At 49.0% G+C, this 27,256-nt stretch overlaps 1 protein-coding gene and 1 long non-coding RNA gene across 3 annotated transcripts in view; one reads left to right on the plus strand and one right to left on the minus strand.

Moving 5' to 3' along the window:
* Positions 1 to 5,728, minus strand: part of LPCAT1 (lysophosphatidylcholine acyltransferase 1) — a 56,276-nt gene extending 50,548 nt beyond the window's left edge. The window contains exon 1 of the mRNA XM_084781090.1: positions 5,448 to 5,728. Within this exon, the coding sequence (XP_084637216.1) occupies positions 5,448 to 5,582 (135 nt within the window). The 5' untranslated portion in view covers positions 5,583 to 5,728. The remainder of the gene's footprint in view (positions 1 to 5,447) is intronic.
* A 110-nt stretch (positions 5,729 to 5,838) lies between these two features.
* The window catches only part of LOC311597048, a 55,869-nt gene continuing 34,451 nt past the window's right edge, over positions 5,839 to 27,256 (plus strand). For both annotated transcript variants that reach the window (XR_014779071.1, XR_014779072.1), the window contains exons 1-2: positions 5,839 to 6,108; positions 13,431 to 15,012. This is a non-coding gene — a long non-coding RNA (uncharacterized lncRNA). The remainder of the gene's footprint in view (positions 6,109 to 13,430; positions 15,013 to 27,256) is intronic.

The raw sequence follows: 27,256 nt of genomic DNA on the forward strand, positions 1-27,256 counted from the left end.
CCTCCTGGATCCCTGGGTCAGGCATGCTGGAATGACGCTTTGAGAGACAGAGTCTAATCAAAGATTTGCTTGGACACTCAAGCCTCATAGGTCTGGGGCAGGAAGGCTGGGGAACCTTCTCAGACATAGTCAGGGAGTAGATAATTGGGCTTGTGGACACACTGCTGTGGGGAGAGCTGCAGTAGAGGGATAGGACACAAGGGCCTGACAAGGGCAGTGAGTGGGCCCCCAGCAAGGGGTCTGCAGCTGGGTCTAGATGCCCACTATTTAAAGCACAAAGTTCCCAATCTTTAAAAGCATAAAACTCAGCTAGGGAGATGGCTCACTGACTAAGCCCATGCCACTTAGTTGTGAAGAGGAGAGTTTGGGATCCCCCTGAATCCGAGAAAATCCCCAGCAATTGTAGCCACTTACCTGTAACTCTACCTCAGACCCCAACACAAGTGGGGGCACATGCAAACATGTACAAACACACACACACACACACATACACACACACACACTTTTTAAAAAGGATATAATTCAATTGCACAAAAATATAGTGCATTGATGTTGGCAATAAAGACTAAGGCTGCCACAGAGAGACAAGTACAGAAGAGCAACCTGCAGGCCAGCCTGCAAACAGCCTCAGGCTCCATGTCCATCCTACAAGTTTCAGGCTGCCATGTGCACTAGCATATGGAAGTCAATAACAGTGTCTGCTTGCAGAAACTGGCACAGGCCTAGAGGGATGGTGGCTGACCTGGGGTTCCCAGCAACCACAGCTTCCCTTAAGCTACATACTCTTAAGGCCATTTCACAAGTTAGGTAGAGGTCACGGCTACTTGTATGATTGGTGACCATTTGCAAATGGAAAGGGTTACATTCAATTTAAACCAAAAGGCTTACGTAGCAAAGGGCTGGAATTATACCAGCCAGTGGTTCCTTCTGGAACACCAGCCCCGCTCCCCCCCACCCCCCCACCCCGCTCCCCAAGCTATTGCTGAGGGAGCTATGATACCAACTGCATCCAGAAGGGAGCCAGGCCCTGGGCACTATTCAGGGGGTAGGTCTTGACATCACAGCAGTCTCGAGGTCAGGATCATACTTATACCTACAAAGGTGTGTGCTCTACTGGTCCCTAGGAGCTATGACCAGGGCCTCGGTGAGAGGAGGCTCTCGGCATCAGTGCCCATCTGTGCTGTGGAAAACGCCACTCTATCTAGGCCTTGTGTGGAGACCAGTATAGCAAAGTGCAGAGCACAGTCAACAGTTGGACACTTCTGTCACTAAGGGCTGTGGAAGTGAAGCCCGCAGAGTTCAAAAGTAAAACAAAAGACAGCACTGGGGCTGGGCAGATGGCTCAGCTGGTCAAGTGCCTGCTGCACAGAATGAAGACTTGAGTTCAATTCCAGTACCCACATAAAAGCCAGTGGTGGCAGTGGGTGCCATCCCAAGCTGGGCTTCCTAGCCAGTCAACCTCGCTGAACTGGTGAGTACCGACTTCAGTAAGAGATCATGTCTCAAAACGCAGGATGAAGACTAAGAAAAATACTCATATGTCTCTGGCCTCATGCACATGTGCATATAACACACATACACACACACACACACACACACACACACACACACACACACACACACACACCCTGATCGCAGCACCAAAGTGTCGAGGACAACAACAAAATGATCCCTTAGAATCTGACAAGCACAAGGACAGATAATTCAACTGCAGAAAACTATAGTGCGATGAGTTGTTCCAATGACACTGAGTTAAAACAGGATCCATGCCTTAACCTCTGCAAGGACCTGTGCTTTCTGGTCAGCTCAGAACAAAACTGTGCATTCACATGTAAAGTGTGTACCTAAAAATAAATACTCACACTAGAAGCCCAAATTCTAAAAGACTATATAGGTGAAAGTTAGGCCCTTCTTCCCCCAACTATCCCTTTGCCAACTGTTCAGTTACAGTTCCCACTGCTCACTACAGATAAGGGTTCCCTGTTAAGGCAGGCAGACTTCCACATTAGGGTACACCACAGTGCTGTGAGCCAGGGACAATTTAGAGCCTGGGCCTGCATACCCTCATCCGAGACACAGAAACTCAGGCTGGCCCTTCCACTGGCCTCAAAGGCAGTGCTTCTCAACCTTCCTCACGCTTCGACCTTTTAATACAACTGCTCATGCTGTGGTGACCCCCAACCATAAAATTATTTCATTGCTACTTCATAACTGTAATTCTGTTATAATCTAAATATTTGATATGCAAGGTATCTGATATGTGACCCCTGCGAAAGGATCACTTGAGCCCCACTGGGGTCTCGACCTGCATGTGAAGAACCACTGCTCTGAAGACTTTACCTAACACTGACCAAAGGCCAGACACAAGGAAACAACCTTGGGTCTCCCTGAAACACACAGGCACCAACAGGGGTGGACCATCAGATGCCATGTTGCCTGCAGAAAGTATGCATCCCAACCCTGACATCTGCTCCAAGCATTCTTGGAGGGCTAGGCACTGGGCAGCACAAGCCAGCGGACTCCGGACTCCAGTGTCTCTCTTCCCCTCTCACAAATCTTCCCTGTCCGGTGTCCACCCCCCCCCCCATGTCCATAAGGCTCTAGAACACCAGCACCTCCATGCAGCATGGTGAAGTGCAACAGGATCTCTTAAATACAGGGTGCCCCTCACTGAGTCTCCTGCAGTGTCCTGCAGTCAGGAGGACACTGCTGTCCCATATGCCTGGGGCCTAGAGACTAAACACAAAACACTGGTCATCCTCAGGAGCGGCAGGATGTGTGCTGTCAGGACTCTGCTCTGTTGGAGCCAGGCCACAGCAACAGCCCAGCTGTGCTTTGCCTTAACTCAGACACTAGAAGAAAAGCCAGCCAGAAGAGACTTGCAGTATTTAGGCAAATTCCAATGAGGGCTCGGAAGTTAGGGCAGAACTTGTCAGCTACCTGACCTCACCATCACCTGGGATGAGCCTGGGTTTACAGCCTCCTTTGAACCGGCTTAAGCAAGACTGGTTCCAGAAGGAGGTGGCTCTGCTGTCCAGGAAATAAACTCAAATCTAGTTAAATTTCAAAACTGGGAAAAACCCATCAGAGCTGTGACTGGAAATGCTTGTACTACAGAGTTCACGAGGAGTAACCCCCCAAAAACTCTGTGGCAGAAAACCACTCTATGACCTCAAAAATAACAACTGGTGAAGAACTTTAGCTTAGAGCTTAAGACTTTCTGAGGCCTCCCCTTCATCTGTATCCTTGCTGTAACAGGAAGCAGCGAGTACTTCAGACCCAGTGTGCAGATCTTAGCCTGTTATTTTCTGTCCACTAAATGCTTAAGCTGCTTGCTAAATCTGTAGTTAAGTGACAGATGGGGCTGCTAGGGGCTGAGGTGGCCTGTGTGTCCTTAATCCAAAGCTGTACAGTAACCCCTCCCAGGGCAGTTCAGAGCCACTTGGAGTTGGAAGTTTCTGAGCTTCAGCTTTAAGGGACTTCCTCCTTAAGGGGAAGCAGGGCTCTTTTGCTTGAAGGTCGGGTCATCCACCCACCCTGTACAAACTTTTCAACGAAGCCTTCCATAAAGGCAAAGGCCTTGCAAAGCACAGCTTGGAGAATGTATAACAGAGAATTCTGAGGGGCATTTATAAATATGTCCTTTGGCCACAGGCTGCAGTTACCCAAGCACTTGTATACACCAAGGTTCTGGGTAGGGTCTTGAGGGGGGAACGTGCTTTTGGGCAACAAAGACCTGGTTCTACAATCAGACTAAGTGGGTTAAGATTTTGACGGGGATGGATGGATGCATAAGGGTGGGGAGGGAGCTTTGGGTGGGTGGGGGATATGCTTCATCCAGACTGAGTAGAGGCAGTACATAGAGGCAGGGGAGGGACAGGAACATATTGTATGATATGGAGGCACCACGAGAGTGAAGTAGACCCAGGAGAGTACGATACGGTGGGAAGCTACCAAGATGGGTTAGAGGCGGCCTAGCAAGGCTAGGATTGGACAGGATAATTAGGGATTGGTTATTTAGTGTGACTGGATTGGGATGGGGTACGCCGAACCAGAATGGACTTGGCTTGGGAGGGGCCCCCATATCCACACAAGCAGCAGATCCAGGAGGAGGAAGACCCACCGGTTCCACAAGTTACGCAGGACAGAGTTGTAAGGTAAGGGGTTGTAGAATGAAACAGAGGGTAATGGGGTTCAAAGATGACTGCACCTTAAGCCCTCCTGCTGGGCCCAGGCAGTGAGGACCAACTGACAGCAACAGAAAGCGCCAGGCAGAGTCCCACTGGCTCCAGAGACAAGCAGGGAAGAGGACAAGACCTAGGGCCTGATAGGTGACCTTGCCTGTACCCTTTCCGTGTTCAACCATCACATTCCCACGGGCGATTTGCGCACGCCTGTAATCCCAGCACTCGGGAGGCAGAGGCAGGCGGATCGCTGTGAGTTCGTGGTCAGCCTGGTCTACAAAGTGAGTTCAGAACAGCCAAGGCTACACAGAAAGATTCTGTCTTGAAAAACCAAACCAAACCAAACCAAACCAACCAACCAACCAACAAACAAAAAAACCGAGAGAGAGAGAGAGAGGGGGGGGGGGAAGCGCTTTGGGGAAAGTGACAACTTCAATGCACTTCACAAACTAAACCTTAATATTATGTCTGATAAACTACCCACAGCTGGTTCCTCATAGTTGGAAATATTTCTCTTCCCATAAACCACAGGACCAAAGAAGCACGAAACTATGAAGGGTCTCAAAAGTAACCACAGCACCACAGACCTAGTCCTAGAACTGTAAAGTCCCAGATGCCGGGTATCACGGTGAGAGCCACATGGACAGATGGCAACTGTGCCCGGATCCAGGTCCCCACTCACTACCGCCAAACTGCAGCACACCGGTTCCCTCTCACGTGAGAACTAGGTTGTATAAAGTTAATTCCGGGCACAGCCACCCCAAGGGAGCGTCACTAACAGCCGAAATAACGTAGTCGACACAGGAAACAATCTGCAAACATGGATGTGGGAATCATCCCGCTGGGATATACTAGGGGCCCCCGCACGTCCGCTGCTCCAGATGACCATACAGGTTCCCGCACTAGGCCATGGAGACTCACAGTCGCCCTCCTAGCCAAGCCGAGGCGCTCGAAAGGGGCTGCCTGATGCGAGGAACCCCACCCACCCCCGCCCACCCCCAGGCCTCCTGTTGGCGGGAATCCTTGCCAGGCCTGGGATGGGGGTGCGGGGCCCTAGGGATGGAGTGAAGGGTCCCACGCCGAAATCAAAGAGGGTGTAAGTCAGCATGCGCACAGGCGGCGGGAAGCGGGACCCCGGCGCGGGCTCGAAGGGTGCTACAGGGGAGGGGCGGGGTTCCTGAAGGACCGGGCGGCGCCTAACCCCTCCCCACCGCATCCCGGGCGCATCCTGGACAGAGCAGAGAAGCGGTGCGAAGAACCCACCTGGGCCTTCTGCAGGGCGCTCAGCCGCAGCTCGTGCACGAAGGGGTTCCGCCCCGGGGGCGCTAGCCGCCGCGCGTCGCCTACCCCAGAGCTGGAGGAGGGGGCGGCTTGCGGCCCGCGACCCCGCAGCCTCATGGCGGCCCGCGCCTGAGCAAGGAGCGGAGCAGATGGAGCACAGCCGACGGAGCTCAGCGGAGCGGAGCCGAGAGCAGAAGACTGCAGACCTAGCAGAGCGCGCGGGAGAGGGCCGAGGATGCGCGGCTGCCCGGAGGCGCAGGCGCGGGAGGGGCGGCGTGACGTGGGTGGGGCCAACGGGATGCTCCGCCCCGACTGCTTTTTTTGACTATGAAATGCGCCTGCGCCTGCGCCTCCGGAGGTTCTTGGACTTACCTAGAACCCGGAGAAACCTGCGATTTCCCATTACAGGGAGACCCTGCGACTCGGGCCGCAGGACCGAGGTCCTAAGGAGGCTTGTGTGCATAGCGGCGCTGAGGACCCCACTGACCCAGATGGGCCGGCCTGCACTCGCCCGAACCTGCGACCACGGAGGAAGGTTCTTGGAGAGACCCGGGACTGTGCCAAGCCTGCTTCTCAGCTCAGTATAACCCTCACAGGCAGCTTCCTGACCCTGACCATTGAAGTACCCCAATCGCCATCCTAGGTGAAGGGGAAAGGTTAGGGGATCATAATTTGTGCCTCGCTATTAACTAGGGCTGAAAATAGCCTTCCTGCTAAAATGTATACATTTGACTCACTGAACGCCTTTTGTAGTTTGTATCATATTTTTAACTAGGATACAAAATAGCTTTCCAGTCAAAATGTACACATTTGAAAAACTAACGCAGCGCCTTTTGTAGCAACACCAGGTCCATTTATTTGTGTATCTTCTAGAACCCTCAACAAGTAGTTGGGTGGGAGACAGAGGGTCCAGCGTTAGTCACCAGACAGGAGGAAGGAGCGAAGTTCTGCCGATCTCCAGATCCCTTTAGTTTCCCATCTAACCTCCCCAAAATGTTCCTGTGGGCACCAGAGCTCTGAGAGACCCCACCACATCCTGTTTATGGGGTGACCAGAGCCTCGGATAACTGCTGACAGAAGTGTGGCCATGCCAAGCCCCACTCTTTGTTTTGATAAATTGGCTAGGAGGAAACTGCACTTGCAGGTCTTGTCCCTTCAAAGCTTCGTCTTGTATTTGACACTTGGCTTTGTCTTGAGACCCTCCTTGTCCCCTCTGCCAAATGAGCCTTGCAGCAGCAGCAGCAGCAGCAGCAGTATGCAGCCTCTCCTCTGGCTAAGAACTAGACCTTGAAGAACTGTGAGCAGCCTTAGCGCTCTGTTGTGTTGTCCTGTGGCCTAGCCATGAGCGTCCCACTGATCCTAGCTTTTAGTTCCCACTTGCTGTATAGTCTCAGACACAAGAGTGCAGCTCTGTATCAAGAACATCAAGGGGCAAAGGCCTGGCAGCCTTGCCTACAGACCTGTAGCCCCAAGGAAGACAGGCTGTCTGGGTGCCACCTGAAATCTATGAGCAAACAAGCCTGAGGGTATCCTGGGCCAGGATGGCTGGAACATCAAGAGCTGGGTCTCTGAGAGCTGTGAACATCTCGGGTAGCTGTGTTAGCCCAGCTCCTCCAGTCAAGGAAGACAGGGTGGAGTTACATATACTTGATGTTAGTCTGGTGTGCTGGTACGTCATCGTAGTTGCACAAGTGAGGAGGATGAGGCAAGAGGATGCAAATTTCAGGGCAGCTTGCACTAGACAAGGAGACCCTGTGTCACATACACACACATGCGCCCATGTGCTATAACTGTGTTTGGTAGTGTGTAACACAAACACACACACACACACACACACACACACACACACACACAGTGTACCTGTGCTGTGTTTGATAGTGTGTAAGAGCGAGATGTCTACTGACATGAGCAGAAGCCCAGTTAAAGATCTTGCTTTGGTGGGGGGGGGGAGGGAGCTGTTCAGAGTGTGCTGTGGACTGAGTTGGGTTCCCCTAATAGACACTGAAGTCCTAATATGCAGCACTGTGGAGGTGACCTTATGTGGAAAGAAAATCTTTTGCAGATAATCAAGATGAGTTTAATAGATTGGCAGGACCTGTCCAGTGTTAGCGATGTTCTTACAAACGGGAGGTTTGAATAATGAGACGATTGCAGGAGGGGATGTAATGTAAGACCAGAGTTTTGCTGATGATACGCCACCCAATCACTTGAAGCTGAAAAGAGTGGGAGGGTCCTTCCTTAGACACATCATGGGGAGCAGCTTCTACCTTGATCTTGGACTTTGGTGTTTCTGAGCTATGAGAGGATGCATCTGGGTTGGTTTTTTTTTCCATCCCAGTTTGTAGTTGTTTGTTCACACCCCTAGGAGGTTCATAGTACAGTGTGGGTCCAGGAAAGGATGAGGGTGGGAAGGGCACCCTGTCCCAGCCCTGCAATCTAAGCAATGAATAGACCAGACAGGGTCATTGTTGTGAATCCCGGGAGAGGACTCGCCTGAGCTACCTGCCCTGCCTCTGCCTTTGTGGAGAAGCCCCAAGGGAAATGTGGCCTGGTGGAAACCCAGAGTGGATCCTTGGGTCAATGAGACATGTTTGGAGACTAAGGGAAGGAAATTATTTGTTTAGATCATGTTTTGACGCGACACAGAGGCAAGAAAGCGACTGTCAAAAGGAAGACAGTCCTCACAGATCATTGAGCGTTAGAGGCCCAGGTGGAACATCCTCTGTCTTAAGTCCCTTTGTCCTGCTGTAACAAAACACCCAAGAGCGGGTAGTTTATAAAGCACAGAAAATTATTCTCTTACACTCCCAAGCCTGAAATAGGAGCCAGCAGGCTTGGGGTGTGATGAGGAACCAATCTCTGCTCCCACTATGCCACATAAGCATGGCATTCCCCAGAGGGGACGCCAAGTCCTCCCGTAGCAGGAGAGTGGCAGCATGGAAACTGCAAGCCCTTTTACAGCTGTAGTGGTGGAGCTTATTTCCTTCCCTCTCTTTCACATTTAATATGCGATTCTTTCATTGCCTTTGTGATGTGGGAGTACAGATTGCTGGTTGCAGACCTTTCTCATTTAATGCTACCCATTTTCTTATAGGCACGGCTTTGTCTGCATCCTGCAAATGCTGGCTTGCTGGTCATCCATTTTCCTTTGGTTTTTAATTTTCTTTCTATTTCCCCTAGTGGTCTCTTTGACCCCCTGTGTTGTTTAGCTAGCTGCATAGTAATGTCTAAATATTTGGAAAGGTGCCAGATACATTTCTGTCATTAATTTTAATAACTCCTTTGTGGTCCCAGCACATAGACTCTGTGAGCTCCTTGTATTTGTGGCCTGTAATTATGCATTTGGGGTGGAGTGTTCTGTGAACGCTGGTGGGTTGCATTGGTGCATAGTTTTGTGCAGGTTCCACATATTCCTGCACTTACTTGTATTACTTGTTCTGTTCATTACTGAGGCCGAGGTTATTTGGCCACTTTTCCATTTTCCTTTTCAATGCTTTCAGCTCTTGTCTTCTGTATCTTGCAGCAGTGTCATTAGGCACATACATCCTCAGAGGGTTTATTCCTCCACTGATCAGGCCCTTTATTACGATGGAGGATGGAGTCTCTGACCCATTCTTATTGTTGTCTGCTGTTTATTGGCATGTTTCCCCATCTTGTTATGTATTTTGGGTTTTAACCAACCTCAAAATACAGTCCTTTTTGCAGCAGTAGACAAATGGGCTTGGTGATTCATCCAATAATTGTAGCACTTAAGAGGCTGAGACAGGAGGACCCCCTCTTCTCTTTGGGTATGGAGGTTCCAGACAGTGTTTCTTTGTGTAGCCTTGGATGTCTTGGATTTGCTTTGTAGACCAGGCTAGCCTCGAACTCACAGAGATCCACCTGCCTCTCCCTTCCCTGGTGCTGGGATTAAGGGCATGTGCCACTGCACCCAGCTGATCTCTGTTTTTTGTTTTTTTTGTTTTTAATGGTTTTTCAAGACAAGTTTTCTCTGTGTAGCCTTGGCTGTCCTAGACTTGCTTTGTAGACCAGGCTGGCCTCGAACTCACAGTGATTGGGTCGCCATGCCCGGCTTGATCTCTGTAATTTTCAAAGACAGCCTAACATGCACAGCAAGATTCTTATTTCAGTCATACCCCACCAAGCAAACCAAAACAGCAATGTTAGAGCTCTTGATCGGAGGCGCCAGCAGACGTAGGCTTGGATGCTCAGTCCTGCTGCTTGCTTTCTGTTGCTTCTCTGACCTTGCTTTCTGCTTTTCTCTTCTGGACCAGTTCAGGAGGCTTGCCACCTTATCTCTACCATTGGCTCATTAGCTATACCTCTTTAACATTTTTGTGTCTGGGTTAGAGCTTGTTACGTGCTCTCTGATGGCGTTTCACATAATACGATGCCACTTGACATGTGAGACTCCACAATATCCACTTTTGTTTCCTTCCCACCCCCTTCCTGCCACTGCTCTTGCATATTTTAATTTTATACATGCTAAACCTCCACAGCACACTATTATTATTTTGGCTTTTAGCAGTCAATTATCTTTTCAAGAGATTAGAAAGACTTTTGTATTTGTGCCAATAGTTGCCTTCTAAGCCCATTCATTGCCCTGCAGAGATCTGAATGGTCTTTCTTGTGCTGTTTTCCCTCATTCTGAGGAAGTTCTACTAAATATTTTGAAGTATAGAGCTGTTTGCTCATGACGTTCTACAGTGTGGTTGTCTGAGGCGTGTTTAGTTTGCCTTTGTTTCTGTGGGGTTTCCTCTGACAATTGAAATTCTGCTCTGGCCAGTCTGTTTTCAGTGCTTCTGTTTACTTTTGTGTCCTTGCCAGCACTCAGCACCTAGACTGTTGTCCATGCCGTGGTTCCTGACTGACAGGATTTGCAGTGGGAGAGCATCTTTGCATGGGCTTGTTATCTGTAACTCACCTATAGTGCGCTATCTGTCCAGATATCTTCCTCGGGAAGTCATCCTCCAGTTGTCTTCTTACTTTTGAACAGGACTTTTTTTTTTTTTAAACATCAAAATCTCACTATGTTGCCCATGGTGACCTGAAACTCACAGGGCCGAGTGATTCTTCAGCCTCAGCCTCCAGAGTAAGTGGCACTGTGGGCCTAAGCCACCACCCCTCGCTCTCCTATGGGGATCTTTAAGGAACTGGGCTCTTGACACTGCTGGGCTTTTGATCCATTTACCCAGGATACAAAACATTTGATCATTTTGTTCCACAATGTTTTGTGGCTTGCCACACACAAAATGATTGGCCTCTGCCATAAGCATTGGTTTTGGGACTCCCATAAATGATCCTTTTAATTTTTGACTGTTTATTTTCAGAATACAAAAATACGTTTGTTTCATATCTTGATTTCATGTCTTTGAATCTTGGCAGAGGTTCTTGTGAGTTCTTGTGGTGTTTTCATCGGTTCTGGATCACGTTTTCTGCCAATAAAAACAATCTTCTTCTGTCCTTTCTCATTGTGCTTTCTTTTTCTTGTAGAGTTTTGCTGGGTAGAGCACCTGGTCAACTTAATGGACATGAGGAGTGCTCACTCTTGCCTTTCCCTTCAACAAGGGTTGCAAACAATCTCAAGGGTGCTTGCATCTGCATCCATGAAGAGTGCCCAATGGAGGCTTTTTTTCTTCGTCTTGTTTTAGTGTCAGGACAATGTTAGCTTCATGGACAAGTTTATGCCTGTTCTGTCCCTTCTGGGTTTCTTGAAGGGCTTGTGCAGAGTGCTGTTATTTCTTCTATGAATGTTGGCAGAAGTTCCCAGTGATGTTGTCTCTGACCTAAGAGCAAATAACTCCATAGAAATAGGGCTGGTCTGCCTCTTCTCAAGTAAGCTTTGATGTGTGTATCTTTCTAGGAATGTCTCCATCTCATCTGAGTTGAGAAGAGATGCAGTCAGGTTGTCACACTCTTATAAATGTCCACTGTTGAAGGTGTGTCACTGTGCGCATTCCTGCCTGTGGTTTCTGTGTTCTCTCACCATGCTCACCATCAATGGTGGCACCTGTGTTCTAACAGGGCTTAGTTCCTGTATGCTTTCGCCACAGTTAGTAAGTACTCTCAGTAGTTCCTGTTTTCTTTGGTCCCTGATTGGTCAGGTCAGATGTTCCCACACTTTGTTGATCTTAGCAAAGTCTCAGGTTTCTCTGAGAGCCAGTGTTATTTCCTTTTATGTATGTATGCATTTTTTAACGGTTGCATACGTGCGAGAGAGCTTGTGCATGTGTGTCCATGCATGTAAGGCCAACGTGGGGTATCAGTCCTCGGGAACTGTCTACCTTGTTTTGTGCTGTTGTTTGATTTTGGAGTATGTGTCTAAGCAGGTGCACAGGGAAGCACGAGGTTGATCAAGATGTCTTTCTTGTTTGCTCTCTAGTTTATATATTGAAGCTCTTTTTCTTACATGAACCAAGAACTTTCTGATTCAGCTAGTCTTGCCAGCTTGCTCCTGGGCCCCCTTTCTCTGCCTCCCAAGTTCTGGGACTACATGCACACAGGCTGCTATGCTCACCTGCCATTTACAAGGGTTCTGGGAATCCAGACTCTGGTCTTCACACCTGAAAAGCAAGCCCTTTACCTAACCAGCTATCTGCCAAGCCTTTGCCTTTGTGGAGGGAGGGTCTCTTACTGGGGCACCCGAAGCTTATGGACAAGATGGTTAGAAATTTCCAGGCTTCTACCTGTCTCTGTCTTCCCAGTGTGGGGATTGCAAGAACACGTCACCATGCCCAGATTTTTATGTGGGTGCTGGGACTCTAACTCAGGTTCCCACGTTTGCAGGGCCATCTTCCTCTGACTTATTTTTCACCACCCCTTCCCCTGGGCATCTTTCTGTCTTTAATTTGTTCTTCTTCCTCCTCTTGTTCCTTAAAGGGAAAGCCAAGGTGTGTATTTGACATTCTCCTTTGCGATACAGATGTGCAAAAATGTAAGTGTTCTCTGTGGAACTGACTTGACTGACGCCTAGGCGGTGAAGCGTTATGTGCTGTGTCATTGTCTTATTTAGTTTAATATGCTTTCTGGATTCTGTTTTGGCAGATTCTTTGGCCCATAGGTTGTTTAGAAGACTGGATTTTAGGGGCCTGGGGATGTCTTAGTGGGTTAATTACTTACCTTGTAAGTGGAAGGGCCTGGGTTCAGATCTCTAGTAAAAGCTAGTCATTGTATCACACATCTGGAACCCGGTGCTGGGGAGGTGAAAAGGACTCCCTGGCCTGCCAGTCTAGCCTAAAGCAGTGGTTTTCAGCCTTCCTCACATTGTGAAACTTTAAAACAGTTCCTCATATTGTGCCGATCTCCAACCATAAAATTACTTCAGTGCTATTTCATAACTGTAATTTTGCTACTGTTATAACTCATAAATATCTGATATGTGACCCCTGTGAAAGGGTCATTCAACCTCCAAAGGGGTCATGACCTTCAGGGTGAGAACCACTGGACTAAAGGGAAGAACCAACTCACAGAGAGACTCTTACATTCAAAAGATAAGGTGGAGAGTGATTGAAGAAGACACTCAACATTGACTTCTGGCCTCACAGATGCATGCATGGGAAAATGTACCCACACTGATATGTGCACATCCGATCATATCAAATTTCCAAAACACACAAAATAAGAGTGGGTTTTGGTTTCTGAATATTCAGGAATATTCCAGATCTGTTACTGACTGATAATTTAATTTCATGGGAGTCAGAAAACATATTTAGTGTGACCTAAATCTTCAGATTTACAGGCATTTGTATTAGTTACTCTTCTTCTTACTGTGACAAAATTCAAAATACTTAAAAGAAACTGCTTAAAGAAAGCAGGGTTTATTTTGGCCAATGGTTTGAGGAGAATCACTCCATCTTGGCAGAAATGTGGCTGGAAGAGAGAGAAAGAAAGAGAGGGAGCGAGGGAGGGGAGGGGGGTGGTGGAGGCTCAGCTTGCTCACTTTTTTCTTTGTTTCCTTTTATTCAGGATCCAGGGTCACATCTCATGGGACAGTGATAGCCACATTCAGGACGACCTTTTCTCCCCAGTTAAATCCTTGCAAACACCTCACAGACCTGTCCAGAGGTGTGGGCCTTCCAGCTGATTCCAAATCCAATCAAGCTGACAGCGAAGATGAGCTACCACCTGTTCTTCTGTGTCGGCAGATGCCCTTCAGGAAGATGAGCAGGCTGCACTAACTACCCTGATGTGTGGGAGCCCTCGATACCAAGTGGCTAATACTCCAGAAGTTGCAGCAGAGATTTTGAGGGAGTTCATCTAAGCTTGGCTCCTGGCTCTGTCCACCGTGCTCCTAGGCTGGCAGATGTCCATCATGCCCCGCTGCCTTCCTGCCCTGTGCCCTTCCTTTCTGAGTTTGTGCTTCCCCATCACGCTTCCTTTTTTTCTAGAGGGCATCAGGCACTAGATGTGAGGCCAGCACAGACTCAGCCTGGCCTCATCCTGAGATTCTTCCTCCATCACCCCTGCAAGGATCCTTTTTCAGGGGTCTCATTCACAGAGTCTGAGAGTTTGGGCATCGTTGTGAAAAGCACATTCCAAATCAAGGTTGTTATCTAATCCAGGTAAATCTAAAGCCGTGGGCAGAGCACGAGGATAAAGTGTAGACCTTGCATCTCTGTGTGGCCCTTTGCTGCCTACACTTCAGCACACTAAGGATAGGGCCTGGGGCACCCTCCAGCAGTGTGAGACCTCAGGATGAGACCATGCTGGGCATTCGATGGCCTTAAATCTAGTGGCGCTGTCCCCACAGGAGAGTGACTGTGTGATTGTGATGATGAAGTTGAGCCAAATGCCATGTTGAGCGAGCAGCTCGTCTGACCTCAAGCTCTGTGGCTGATGGTTTGGAGAGTAACTGCATCCTCATGTGTGACTTTCACACAGGACCTTCCCTTCAAGGCAGCCTGTTCGTGTGGGCCCCACACTCTCCTTAACCCCCTCCCCCCCTCTATGAAGATACTCAGTTTAAAGCTGGCCTTTCAGTGCCCGAGACACGGACTTGCTGTGGATTCTTTGGGTTTCTGTTTCTGTTCTACACTGAGGGCTCAGGAGGCTTGGAGACGATGATGTGCTGGCCTTACTGCTGCCCCTTGGTGTGCTCAGCCGTTCATACCACAGCAGCAGAGCCCTGGGAAACAGAGCTGGGACCGTATGGCAATGGGGACCCTCAGGCACGTCATGGAGGGAGGTGCCAGCCATGTAGACTAAACTGCCCTTCCTGATCCACTGCCACGAGATGAGCAAAACCTTGTGTTGTTTCTAAGGGGGAAAGCAACACTGCAGTGTACAGCGCACACCATTTTGTGTGTTCTCTTCCACCTGAGACTTGTGCCCAGACTGGGCAGAGTCGCACCCATCAGGAATCCCTACGGTTGGAAGACTGATACAGGAGGACTGCTGGGAGTTCTAGGACAGCCTGCCTACACCGTGAGTTCAGTCAGTCTGTGTTGTAGTGGTAAGTTCAAGGCCATCATGGCCTACAGGAGTGAAACCCCAGAGAAAAGTAAGAAAGTGACAAGTGCTGGAAGACGTCAACCTGTCCCAGCTTGAGGTCAGTAAACGTGCGCCAGATCAAAGTTATCACAAGCAAAGGTGACACTCAGCAGACATTCTCTAGTGTGTTCTAGCCACTTCTGTCTGCCTCCTTTAGTTTAAAGGTGCATTACCAAATTAAGGAGTGCAAATACAGCACCATTCCTTTTGTTTTGGTTTGGTTTTTGTTTTTTTGTGTTTTTTTTTTTTTTGTTGTTGTTGTTGTTTTTTGAGACAGGGTTTCTCTGTGTAGCCTTGGCTATCCCGAACTCCCTTTGTAGACCAGGCTGGCCTCAAACTCAGGTCAATCCACCTGCCTCTGCCTCCCGAGTGCTGGGATTAAAGGCGTGCACCACCACGTCCGGCTACAGCACCATTCCTTAAAGCAAATGTAATCTGAAGTCTCAGTGCCCTGGATGGAACTCACATTTCCATTTCTCTGAGCGCATCTGTGTGTGTAAGCACCCAACCCGTGCCAGATGCTTTTCATCTGAGGATCCGATGTTCCTTGGCCAGTAGGACACCACAGAGCTGGTTCATGGAGTTCACAATTCTGCAGAGGGAAGACTATTGAGGATAGTCTTGGCTACAGGCGTCTGCCTGGCCTCGTGCTTGCCTCCTGGCTCTGCTTGTGCCCACAGCAGTAGGCAACAAGCAAAGACAGTAAAGGAAGCTGGTGTGGTGCGAGCCGGGCAATAGTCCTACGTTTGTGTTAGTTGGAAACTGTAGATGGAGCCCCTTTGAATGCCCTCCTTGCCTGCAGCATCTGACTCTAATCTCCTCACCCACTGCTGGACCCCAGACCTTTGCCTATTATTATCTGGGTCCCATAGGACCTCACAGGTCTATCCTGAAAGCCTGCCTCCCTCTGTGTTCCTCTTGCCTCACCCTGTGATCATACTGTTCTTGCGGCTACCCTCTGAGCCCTCACCCCCACACTCTCTGCCCTGCTGTTCTGGCCAGACTTGTGTCCCATGCTGTTCTCTCATCAGTGATGACTGTCCAGTGTGTGGCCTCCTTCTGGAGCCAAGATCAGAACCATATACCCACTGTGGCCTGTCTTAGCCACAGAACACCACGGGTCATACAGCTTAAAGCCCAGACATTTGCTTCTTGGTGTCCTGGGAGTTAAGGGAAAGGTACCAGTGGATTGAAGTGCCTGGCTTTTGGTTTAGAGATGACATCTTCTCCAGTGTCCTCTGTCATGTGGTAGAAGGAGTGAGGCAGCTCTCTGGATCCATCCTCTGAGTACCTCCCCCACTCTCTAGTTCCTCAGTCTATTCCTGTTCCCCAGGGGTACAGTTTTAGCCCATGCACTTGGGGGAAACAGCTTTGTCTGTAGCAAGGTCCAGGCACTGCATGCCTGTCACATTCCCTTCTCGACTCCTGAGTCCTGTTCCAACCTATCACCAGGGCAGGCACAGTGCGCACGGGTCGCCTGGGCCAAGCCTTCATGCTTCCTCCTCCTCCTCACACCTCCTTTGGTGGCTGATTTGCTTCAGAGGTGGGGTTTCTGAAGGAGGCAGCCCTAGGAAAGTCTTGCTCCCCCAAGTTGTAAGGATGTGAGCTCAGCATGGGTCACAGGAGGAGCAGCCGTGATCCAGGAGCCCAGGGAACAGGAGGAAGGTTGACAGAGCCTCCGCTGTGGGTTTCTCCAGGCAGGAGGCTGGATTAGTGATGAGACAGTGAGTTTCATTAGGGGGAGGGGTTGCTTACAGGGACATGGACACCTTACCAGCAGTACACTGGTAAGAAAATGTCTCTCTTTCCCCCAGCAACCATTAACTTCTTATGCATCCTCAGGGAGAGGTGGGAGGTCTCGTGAGCATTTACTAAAAACCCAACCTTCCCTTCATCTGGAAGACATTCAACATGAAGATTACTCTACAAGGTCTTGTAGGTCCTCCTATTGGGAGGAGGCTCCTGAAAAGGGTGTTCTCATGAAGAGGGTTCAGGTCAGGCTGTGAAGAACCTACTGGTATCTCCCAGCCCTGGTGTTGTCTCCATGGTGTCTCCCAGCCATCTTCTTCTTTCTGATGACTCAGCTTGCACATTTGGGGAGGAGCATCAATACTCAATGTCCTAGTTAGGGTTTCTATTACAGTGATGAAACATCATGAGCACAGCAACTTGGGGAGGAAAGGGTGTATTTGGCTTACACTCCATATCATCAAAAAAGTCAAGACAGGAACTCATAAACAGAGCAGGAACCTGGAGGCAAGACCTGATGCCATGAAGGAGTGCTGCTTACTGGCTTGCTCCCCATGGCTTGCTGAGCCTGCGTTCTTTTAGAACCCAGGACCACCAGCCCAGGAACGGCACCACCCACAATGGCTGAACCCTCCCAACCAATCACTAACTAAGAAAATGCCCTACAGGCCCAACTACAAACTGATCTTATGGAGGCACTTCCTTAATTGAGGTTCCCTTGTCTCTGCCTTCAACTTGTGTCAAGTTGACATAAAACCATCCAGCACACCCAGGGTAGACTACATTTCTTAGCCTATCTGCCTTGAGGGTGTTGGTCATGTGACTAGGTTCCAGACGCAAATGAAACCTAAGTCTGAGACTCATTGAGTTTTGTGATGTGCCGATCTCCCTGCAGCCTGGAAGGTAGAAGGTATTGCTGGAGCTGCGGTATTTGTGCTGAGCTATGAAACAGCTGTGGGAGTGACAGCCTGTGAGAACATTGATCCTCACTTCATAATAATGGCATTAAAGATTCCGAGCAGCAAAAGCTAAGCAGTTTATTTTCCAACCTTGTGATGTCAGGCATCGGCTTGAGAAAAGGCAAAATGGGCTAGCACACCAGTTTGGCACAAATCATGGTTTGTATATTCCTAATTGCATTTCCCTGCTCCTGAATTCTGCATTGATTGACATTTTCAGGGAGGTACAAACTTAGATCTTAGCTAGTCCCCACCCCCAGGCCCCCCATCTTCCTGGGGCTCCAGATTTCCCTCTGTTTCTGATGTGTGCATTCAGTCACATAGCAGACTGTGACTTTTTTTTTTTTTAAACTATAAGATAAAAAATGTTTGGATAATCAGGTGCCAGCCACTGACTAGGGAAGACAGGAATCAAGTGGCTCCTGTGAATCTGTGATTTGCTGATGATCTCTAAATGCACTTCATACTGAAATGGACTGTAATGGTTCACTTATCCAAGCTGCCTTTGCCATCAGAGCAGCAACAGAGAGAGGCTTGGGCCTGCCAGCCCTAGGCCGAATGCCTCTAAGACTTTATAAATGTGAGGGAGAAGTAAAGAGTTAACTAGGGTTATTATTATTTTGGCTTTTCTGCTACTTGCAAATGAGTCTTGAGGTCACTGAGGATGCTGGGGGTAAGAAAGCAAAGCCTACCGCCCTGTGGAACTTGTGTTTGCAGGACAAACAGGTGTAGAAGATCCCTTCATTTGCAGTTCTTTTCAGCCACACTGCCTTTGCTTGTCCCACTGTAAAGACCTGTCTGCTGGGCCCTTGGTCCCTTTCCCTGTACTGTCTTCACCCACAGGGGTTCCTGAAGAGTCTGGGGGTCCAATCTCCCAGGCCTGACACCTGTAGGTCTGTCCCTTTTGCTTTTCCCATGTGACCTGCTTTATGCCTCAGCACTCCTGTCCCCACTACAGGCAACCTCTGTCACCTTGGTGGTCCACTACCATGGAAACTCCATCTTCTCAGCTGTCCATGATGTAAAGGGTCTGGAGCAGAGCTTGCTAACAGAGGTATACAACCTTTCACCATTTGCCACGTGAAATAGTCACCCAGTGAGCTCACTTGGAATGCCATGGGATCAGGTTACAACAAATGACAAAGTAAAACCCATAATGTTCGGAGTTAAGTTGTCTATTTAGTAAACCTTTGGCTACATTCCTAGCTGTCTCTAGTCATGTGCCCTGCAAGGCTCAGACTGGACTTGCCTGAAATGCTGTACGGATTAGCAGATGATTCTCAAGGATGCATCTTTTGGCTCTAAATTACCACGATATTTAGGTCAAGTAGTAGTCATTGTCTAAGAAAAAAAAAAAAGATTCATTTGGATAAGAAAAAAAAACTTTAGAAGGATTTACCTACACGTGTCTTCGTTTTCATTAATATTCAGTTAATTATTTTTGCAGCTGAAGCTCTGGGTGGAGCCGAGTCTTAAAGCATAGATGGCCCCACAGCAAACTTATGCCCCATGACCCACAAGAGCCTTGGGGAGAAAGAAGGAACTATGTTCAGCAGTCAAAGAGGGTTCCCACAGGGCAGTGTCGGGAGGTCTGGGAGAGGGAACAGGGGGACTTCAGGGTGATGGGTCATCAAAGTTGGAGCAGCTGGCCCTGTCACATTCCAGGGCAGGCCCGCCAGGCCTGTGGCACACTGTCATATCACAAGGAAGTGGGCAGGATGTATAGGGCTGTATCTCCTCTCCCTCCTCCTCCCTCCCCCTGCCGGAAGTAGGACCTGACAGTGGATGCCATCCTAGGGGTGTGTGTGTGTGTGTGTGTGTGTGTGTGTGTGTGTGAGATGGCTCCCTGAGACCCTGGTGTGTGTGTGTGTGTGATGGCTCCATGAGATCCGTGTGTGTGTGTGTGTGTGTGTGTGTGTGTGTGTGTTTGTGATGACTCCCTGAGATCCCTGGGCACTATTAGAAGTCTATAATTACTCTTAAGTCAGTTAGGCATACCTGCACCTGCTTACATCTACACATGTTCACATGTTTGCATCCTACACACATGCTAATGTGCATGTGTGGTGGCCCACAGGTTCGTTTGTACAGGTCTTGAGCAGCTGGGTATGGTCTGATAACAGGCACTGAGGGGCGCCTGTCTGGCTCTTCACCGTGGTGGTGTTTGCCTAAATAGAACCCTTGTGCATAGTTTCAGCATGAGTTGCCCAGGCTCTTAGTCTCTGAAGACCACAGGCTTCTCAAGCCACTTGGCTTTAAAGAGACAGCATCAGGGCACTGGGTGTGTGGGGAAGGATGCTTGAGCCTCATTCTGTGACAACATGGGATGTGTCCTTTCTTCATGGAATTCCTGTGCTGTCAGAGCTGAATGGCAAATGTTTCACTTCACTGGTGATTTTTTTTTTAAACTTGTAAATTATCCCTACTAAAGTGCACTGGTGACCCAGAATAGACGTGTGTTTTGCCAGGTGCTATTCCAGTTAGAATGAGTGTTTGCTTGTCCACTCTGAGCTGTGCCAAGCGCCTTTGAGCACACTGGAGTGCTCAGGTATGTTTTAGGTAAACATTTCCGAAGCAACGTGTTGTTCCCGGTCACTTTCCTTCCTTTTCTGTGTTCAGAATGGGTGGAATGGCTCGGATACACTCTGGGAACCCATTGTTGTTTCCAAAGCTGGGGCGCTGTGCGCAGCCACAGCTCGCCTTATCACCCGCGGTGCCACACTACACAAGGGTCAGGCCACAGTGCAACCATTGCCCTCTGGCCTCAGCCCTGGATCTTTCAGTGGCCAGTCTTCTCTGTTTCTGGCTCTCTTCTCTCTTACGGGGCAGGTGGAACTCCCCAAAGGGCTTTGTTAAAGCGAGTGAGTGCTGGTTGTCCGTGACAGACCAGATCATCATACTTGATGCTTCCTGTCTGCCTTCCAGAGTCAGTAATCTTCTCAAGAACAAGAGGGAAGTTTAGGGGTGGTGGCAGCGGCAACCCCTGAGTTCTTTATGAGTGGGACCTGGGCCTGTGGTGAGGATTCTCTTACTGGGCTATGGAACCAGCCATACTTTCTTTAGTGTTAGGTGATGGGCTGCGGCTGGGGCTTTGGGAAACGCTGGGTCTCACCAGCTACGACCTGAGATCTTCCTGAGAAGCAAGCACTGCCCATTTAGTGTGCCTTTGTTAGACTCTAGGTTTGACTTTTTCTAAAGCAACTCTGCCTTAATTGCCCATGGCCTAGGCAGGGGGAGACATGGGGCTTTGCCTAGGCAGCTGCCAGGGAAATGCACATCCCTGCTCAGTAAACACTTTTGGGGTGTGTTCTGTTGAGGGAGAAACACCCACACCCTCGTAAGTGATGCCTCGCCCCCCCATAAGGAAGCCCAATAAACTCATTGGTTTCCCAGAATGAACTTTGGCAGAATTATGTTTCAGTTTGTCATTAGGACCTAAGAAGGAGGGGTGGGCATTGCTTTCCGTCTGCTCCTGGGGAGGAATTTTAACAACAAACACACTAGCCTGTCTCAGGAAACTGCACTGGGGGTCAGGCTCAGGACAGGGGCACTGGGAATCAGGGGAGGCCTTCTTGGCTGACTGGATCAGCGAGTTCTCGAAACCCTGAACAGCACCTCCTGTTGGGAGTGAGGCCTCAGCCCTGGGCTAACTGTCCTCAGAAGATCCTGGTGGCAGTGCTGTGGGAGGCAGTGAGCCCTGTAAGGCCTGGGGCTTACTGGGAGGACTCTTAAGTTGTTGGAGTGTCCCCTCAAGGGGGGACGATAGGGCCTCAGCTTCCTCTTCCCCTGATTTGTTTCCTGATCCCAAAGTCAGGATTTGCCTTTATTGACAGAAACAGAGACTAACACGTCTGTGGTGTGTCACCATGGCAGAATTTATTGAATAACAGAACTTTTTAAGGGCGAGAATTTTTCAGATAATTTCACCTACCATGATAATGTTTTTTTTCTCTCCTTTATTAATTTATTCTTGTTACATCTCAATGGTTATCCCATCCCTTGTATCCTCCCATTCTTCCCTCCCTCCCATTTTCCCCTTATTCCCCTCCCCTATGAATGTTCCTGAGGGGGATTACCTCCCCCTGTATATGCTCATAGGGTATCAGATAATGTTAAGGTGGCAAATGTAGGTTCTTCTTCTTCTTCTTCTTCTTCTTCTTCTTCTTCTTCTTCTTCTTCTTCTTCTTCTTCTTCTTCTTTTCTTCTTCTTCTCTTCCTCCTCCTCCTCCTCCTCCTCCTTTTGTCTTTTGAGACAGGGTTTTACTTTGTAGATTTGGCTGGCCTTGGAACTCAGTGTGTAGAGTAGGTTGCTCTCGAACTCAGAGAGATCCACCTACCTCTGCTTCCTGAGTACTGAAATTAAAGGTGTGGGCAACCATGCCCCTCAGATTATTTTATTTCAATCTTGCTGATATTAACTCTGATATCACACAGCACAAAGTAAATACATCTACATAGCTATCTGTACATGTGTGGCTTATAGAATGATTAAAGTCAGAGGCTACAGAGGAATGTAAGAGGTCTCATGAGTGGGCCGAGAGAAACGCAAGTAGAGACTATTGCTAGGACAGAGAGCCCAAAAGCAGCCACTGAGAAGAAGCTGTTGCTGTTAGAAATCAGGCTGAGGGAAAGTCAGGGTTGAGATCAAAGATGTGATCAGCTACAGAGATGAGAGGGCAGAACCGTGTTGGAGCATGGAATTGTGGGTGCAAGTCCAGATGGGCAAGAGGAGCAGGTGACCAAGCCGGCTGCAGTTGGATTGGCCACATTAACATTGAGGGCAGAGTTGAGGTGAAGCGCCAAGAACAGTCGTGAGTTCTCCACTGGTAGGAGATAGCAGATGCTAGTTTGGTGAGTGGCCCCTCCAGTGTTAAATGTATATCACTTTATGAGGTCCAGGTATGAGGAAGTTATAGCCTTTCCTTGGTCTGGTGCATCTCATAAATCTGAAAAAGGTTGGTTTCCCTGATAGCATTTCGCTATGCCCCTGTGATCTGATTGTCTCAATTCCCCTTGATAAATTCATAGGATGGTAACTTTTTCACTACCAGAAATAAATCCTTTATTAGTCGATGCTGTATGGGAAGTGCTGTTTCCTTGTTTACATGGGAGAGAAATTCTCCCCCAGCCTCAAAATGGAGTCAAAAGCTCCTTGTGAAATGTAGTCTCTTCAGGAAAGGCACAGCCTGAAAAAGTCGTGGTTTTGTGTAACATGGAGTAATTTGGAGCAGAGCAGAGGTGGACCTTCAACACGCTTTCTCTGACCTGTGCTCTGGGATCTCCCTGCCTTGTGCTGCCTCAACACAGGCCCAAATCAACAAGGCCAGCCAAACAGGCACAAAAATGCTACAAAATAACTCATTTCTTTTAGTAGGCTTATCTCCCGTGATTTGCTCAAGGGGAAGAAAGCTGATGCAGGTTAGTTGGTTAAGCAGAATGGATCTACAGACACAGACAACACTGTGGGAGCTGAGAAAGTTGAAACAGAAAGGCCATTTCCTGATCACTTCATTGGGGAATGAGTTCTTCAGGGCTTAAAGGCTACAGGTAAAGCCAAGGGAAGCCAACTGGCATGATTATGTGGTAATACCCTTGCAGTCTTTTTTTTTTTTCTGTCATTGTCCAGGTGCTGATTTAATTGTCTTCTCTGATTTTCCTTCCCTTTTGTTTTCCTTAAATTCAGTAATAAAGCTTTTCAAGATTATTAATTTTTATTTTATGTATATGAATGTTTGCCTGCATGTTTGTGTGTACACCACACGGCATATGCAGTGCCTGTGGAGGCTAGAAAAGGGTGTTGGGTCTCCTGGAACTCTACAGATGGCTGTGAGCCACCGTGTGGGTACTAGAAACAAAACCAATGTTCTCTGAAGAGCTGCAAGTGCTCCTAGCCACTGAGCCATCTCTCTAAACCCAGTAATAAGTTTTTAATAGTAAATGCTTTCTCAGAAAATAATCTGTGGAACCTTGCTATCATTCGCTTAGCAACATATGTCCGGAGAGCCCCCATTTCCTCATGTATTTGAATTTTCATTTACTCTAAAGTCATACCTTGCTGCTTCTGGAGAACATCCGATCTTACTTTGCCAGAACTTTCTGTCAGATCCTCTTAAGAGCAGTTAGGTTTCCAGTTCATGTGGAGGAAATAATGCAAGAGAAATGCTGAGGTGCTGGCCCTGTCCCGGAGGCTGGAAGTGAAGTGTCAAGGACCTACAGCAGGGTACTAGCAGGACAAAGCGGTCACCTTCTTGGGAGCCGTTTCAAGCGACTACTTAGAAAGTGTGGACATGCTCAGAGCTGGTGGCCCTGTAGGTCTGCTGAGACCAAGCCTATCAGGACCGAGTGGTGACTGACTGGGCAGAGACCAGAGCTGCCTGGGTTCCTGAACTGTTTATGCCAGGAGAATACTGCAAGGGACAGTCAAAATTGATTTCTAACATGGAAACCCTCATTCTGCCTCTTGCACAGCTAACTTTGAGACGAGATGGGAGAGGGTCTGCCCTTTCTCTGGCTAAGGTCTCCCAAGAGACTCTCACTGTTGGATGGGGGGATTTTTGAAGGGCTTTTGGCTTTGAACTGCAGTCAGCAAAGAGGCACTTGGTTCACTTTGCAGGGAGACTTTAATCATTGACTTGATTGCCAAGGGCTCCGGAAGGGCTTCCTCTCAGGAATGGCCTCTGTTCATCCTGCTGGAAAGTGTGGTGTTGAAGGGCACTCCTCATCCAAGACTCCAGGAGTCTCCTGAGGCTTGTGGCTTCTCAAAGCAGGCTTCCCTTCCCCAGGTGTTCCAGCACTTTCCCCAGGACACACGGGAGATCTGGTGCTGCTCCAGCCTCTGGTGATCCTCTCCCCTTCAGACAGTGAGAGAGCCTGTGCTCACCTGCCTTCTGGGCCCTGCACACCCCGAGGAGAACAGCTCATACTGAGCTATCTGCTGCATTCAGTGAGAAGCTAGGATATTGGTTGCAGGACTCAGAGGAGGAGGCAGAGGTCACAGAGGTCTCGGCAGGTACCAACCCCCAGGGCAACATCCCAGGACAATGTGGGTATACTGTTGCTCCAGATGCTTCCCTAAGCTGTCAACGCCAACAAACCCTCATTGTGTGAGCCTGTGCATTCTCTTGCACCCATCCTAGGTGTGGGGACCCCATAAGTCAGTCCAGGCCCGGACTCTGGTACCATCTAGTGTAGCCTACCTGAGGTCAGAGCAGCTCTGTGATGGTGGGCATTTCTGCCTCACGAGGCTAGTTGTTTCCTCATAATTAATTCTGCACAATAATTCCACATAATTAAGAAGTCCACACCCGAGCTGCAGTCAGGAGCATGTGCTTCTTCCAGTAGCCCCTGTCCCCAGGTCCCACTCTGAGTTTCCTCTCTTCCTTTCTCCTCGCTTCTGCCATACCCTACCATTCCATTTCTGCTTTCCAGCTATGTCTTGGGCTGGCTCTCTTATTAGTGAGCAAAGGCCTCCTGGTTAAGGGCAGTGAGACTTGGGGCTGGATTTGGGGTATGTGGCAGCTGTGAGATGCCAAGAAAAATTTACAAGTATTTAAGAGCTTGAATAGCCTAGCTGGTAGAGCATCCAGCTTTGACTCCAAGGGCCCAGGGTTCATGTTCCTGTTTGCTTACTTGTTGGAGATGGATGGATGAATATGAGATTACTGTGTTTATAAATGAAATCCTCAAAAAAAAAAAAGGTAGAAAAGGGATGTTTTACAAGTATTTAATAAAGCAATAGTTTTATAATTTTAATATCAACTTTTTCAGCTCTGCACTTGCCTGTCAAGCTGCTGTCCTAACCCTAACCCTGTACAGTAACAGCACTTTGACATTCTGTCAGGACCGTATGCCCATGGCCAAGCTTTCTCCTTTCAAAACAAAGCTGATAGGATTTGGCATCTCGATGTGGCCTGGGTGTCTGGCGGTGTCAGCACCTCCATGACAGGCAGATTTTCGTGGGGCTGATAATGTCAGCAAAGGCTTATTTCTGACTGTGGCTTGGCACTGAAATTCTTAGCTAAAAGCCTTTTTTGAAGAGTGGGATTTTATCTTTAATTACTCCATTCAGCTGTGTGTGTGTGTGTGTGTGTGTGTGTGTGTGTGTGTGTGTGTGTGTGTGAGAGAGAGAGAGAGAGAGAGAGAGAGAGAGAGAGAGAGAGAGAGAGAGAGAGAGAGAGAGAGAAGAACAGGGCAGGCCAAGCCGTAGGTTCTCACAGTTTCATTTATAATCCGAATGTAATTTCTGGGCAGGCAACCTCAATCGCCACAGCCTGATGTCAGAGTTATTCTGGAAAATCAGACTTCATTCAACAAGTCAGAGCTTCATGAACAGCCGCCCTGGCCTGCTTTCCCACCAAGGCTGGCCAGTGATGTGGCCCCAACAGAACACACAGATCCTTCTATGCCCAGCTGGGCACTGGCCAAACCTCTCGCCTATGGAGCAAAAGCACGCAGAGCCAGAGCCAGCTCTGCTCCTCTGGAAGTGTCAGCCGAACAAAAGCCCTCTGTCCCAGCCTGACCAGCTTCGGACAGGGAGATTCCTAGCCCCCCTGCCCCCCATGGTCTGTGGGTGATGGACTCAGACGGGTGCCTGGGGAGAAAGTGCCTTAATTAGGTCAGTCTGCTGGGCAGTCTGCACTCTACTTTTAGATCAGCAGGTCAAGAGGACACCCTGAATCTGTGGATCTAAAATTTGCTTGGACCCCAACAAGCTTCTCTGGCTCTTTAGGACACCCCTTTCCCTTGATCCCCTGAAGTGTGTGTGTGCTCAAGCAGTTCTCTTTCTCAAGCAAATATTGGCTCAAGTCATACTCCTGTGCCAGTGAGGCTAGAGGCCCCTTCCCCCTCCCTCCCCGCGCCACCACTCCCAAGTCTGATATGAATGCCCCATCTGTGGAGGTGTCCTTTGCAGTTCCAGGTCATGTTTTATTTGGCTGTGAACCTGAGCTGTTTGGACGCTTCCCTGGCAGGAAAACCAGTGAGAACTGCAATGAGATTCCCCGAAGCCCACAGCAGTGGTGTGGGGGAGGGGTCCAGCAAGGCTGACCCTCGAAGGCTGAGTCTATTGGACCCAATAGGCTCTCTGTTGGCCACCTCATTATCTTGTTGTTGGCTCTTACAGTGCAAGACAGCAAAGTGTGCAACATGGGTTAGGAGACAGACTTGCACTAGAGTGGGTCGGAGTACTCTTCATGCAGGGCCGCACAGTCTGCACGTGGAGTAGAGTAGGGCTGGAGGGTTCAGAGGACTGGAATTGGTACGTGTTGGACTCCCAGTAGGCTTGTTTAGATAATTCCATGGGTATTTGGGTGGAGCTATCTGCTGGCCCACTAATACAGCAATGCAGGGTGGGACTCCTTTTCCTTGTGGGCTCTGATCTTTCTATAGTATAGGAAGCTCTTGGTCAGGGAGCCAAATCTCCTGGCTAGTGGTGAGCAGGGTCTTCACCATCTAGTGGGGCTCAGTGCTGCTCAGTTACATGATAGACTTAGCGTGCAGGGTCTTCTGGGCTAGAGTGGCTTTCCCTGTGGCCAGTTGCTGGGCCACTGCACTTGAGCATCCTTAGAGTGATACTGAGCCTTCATGTCAGCCTGC

This window comes from Acomys minous, assembly GCF_964271855.1.
Source record: "Acomys minous genome assembly, chromosome: 5".
Taxonomy (NCBI): Eukaryota; Metazoa; Chordata; class Mammalia; order Rodentia; family Muridae; genus Acomys; species Acomys minous.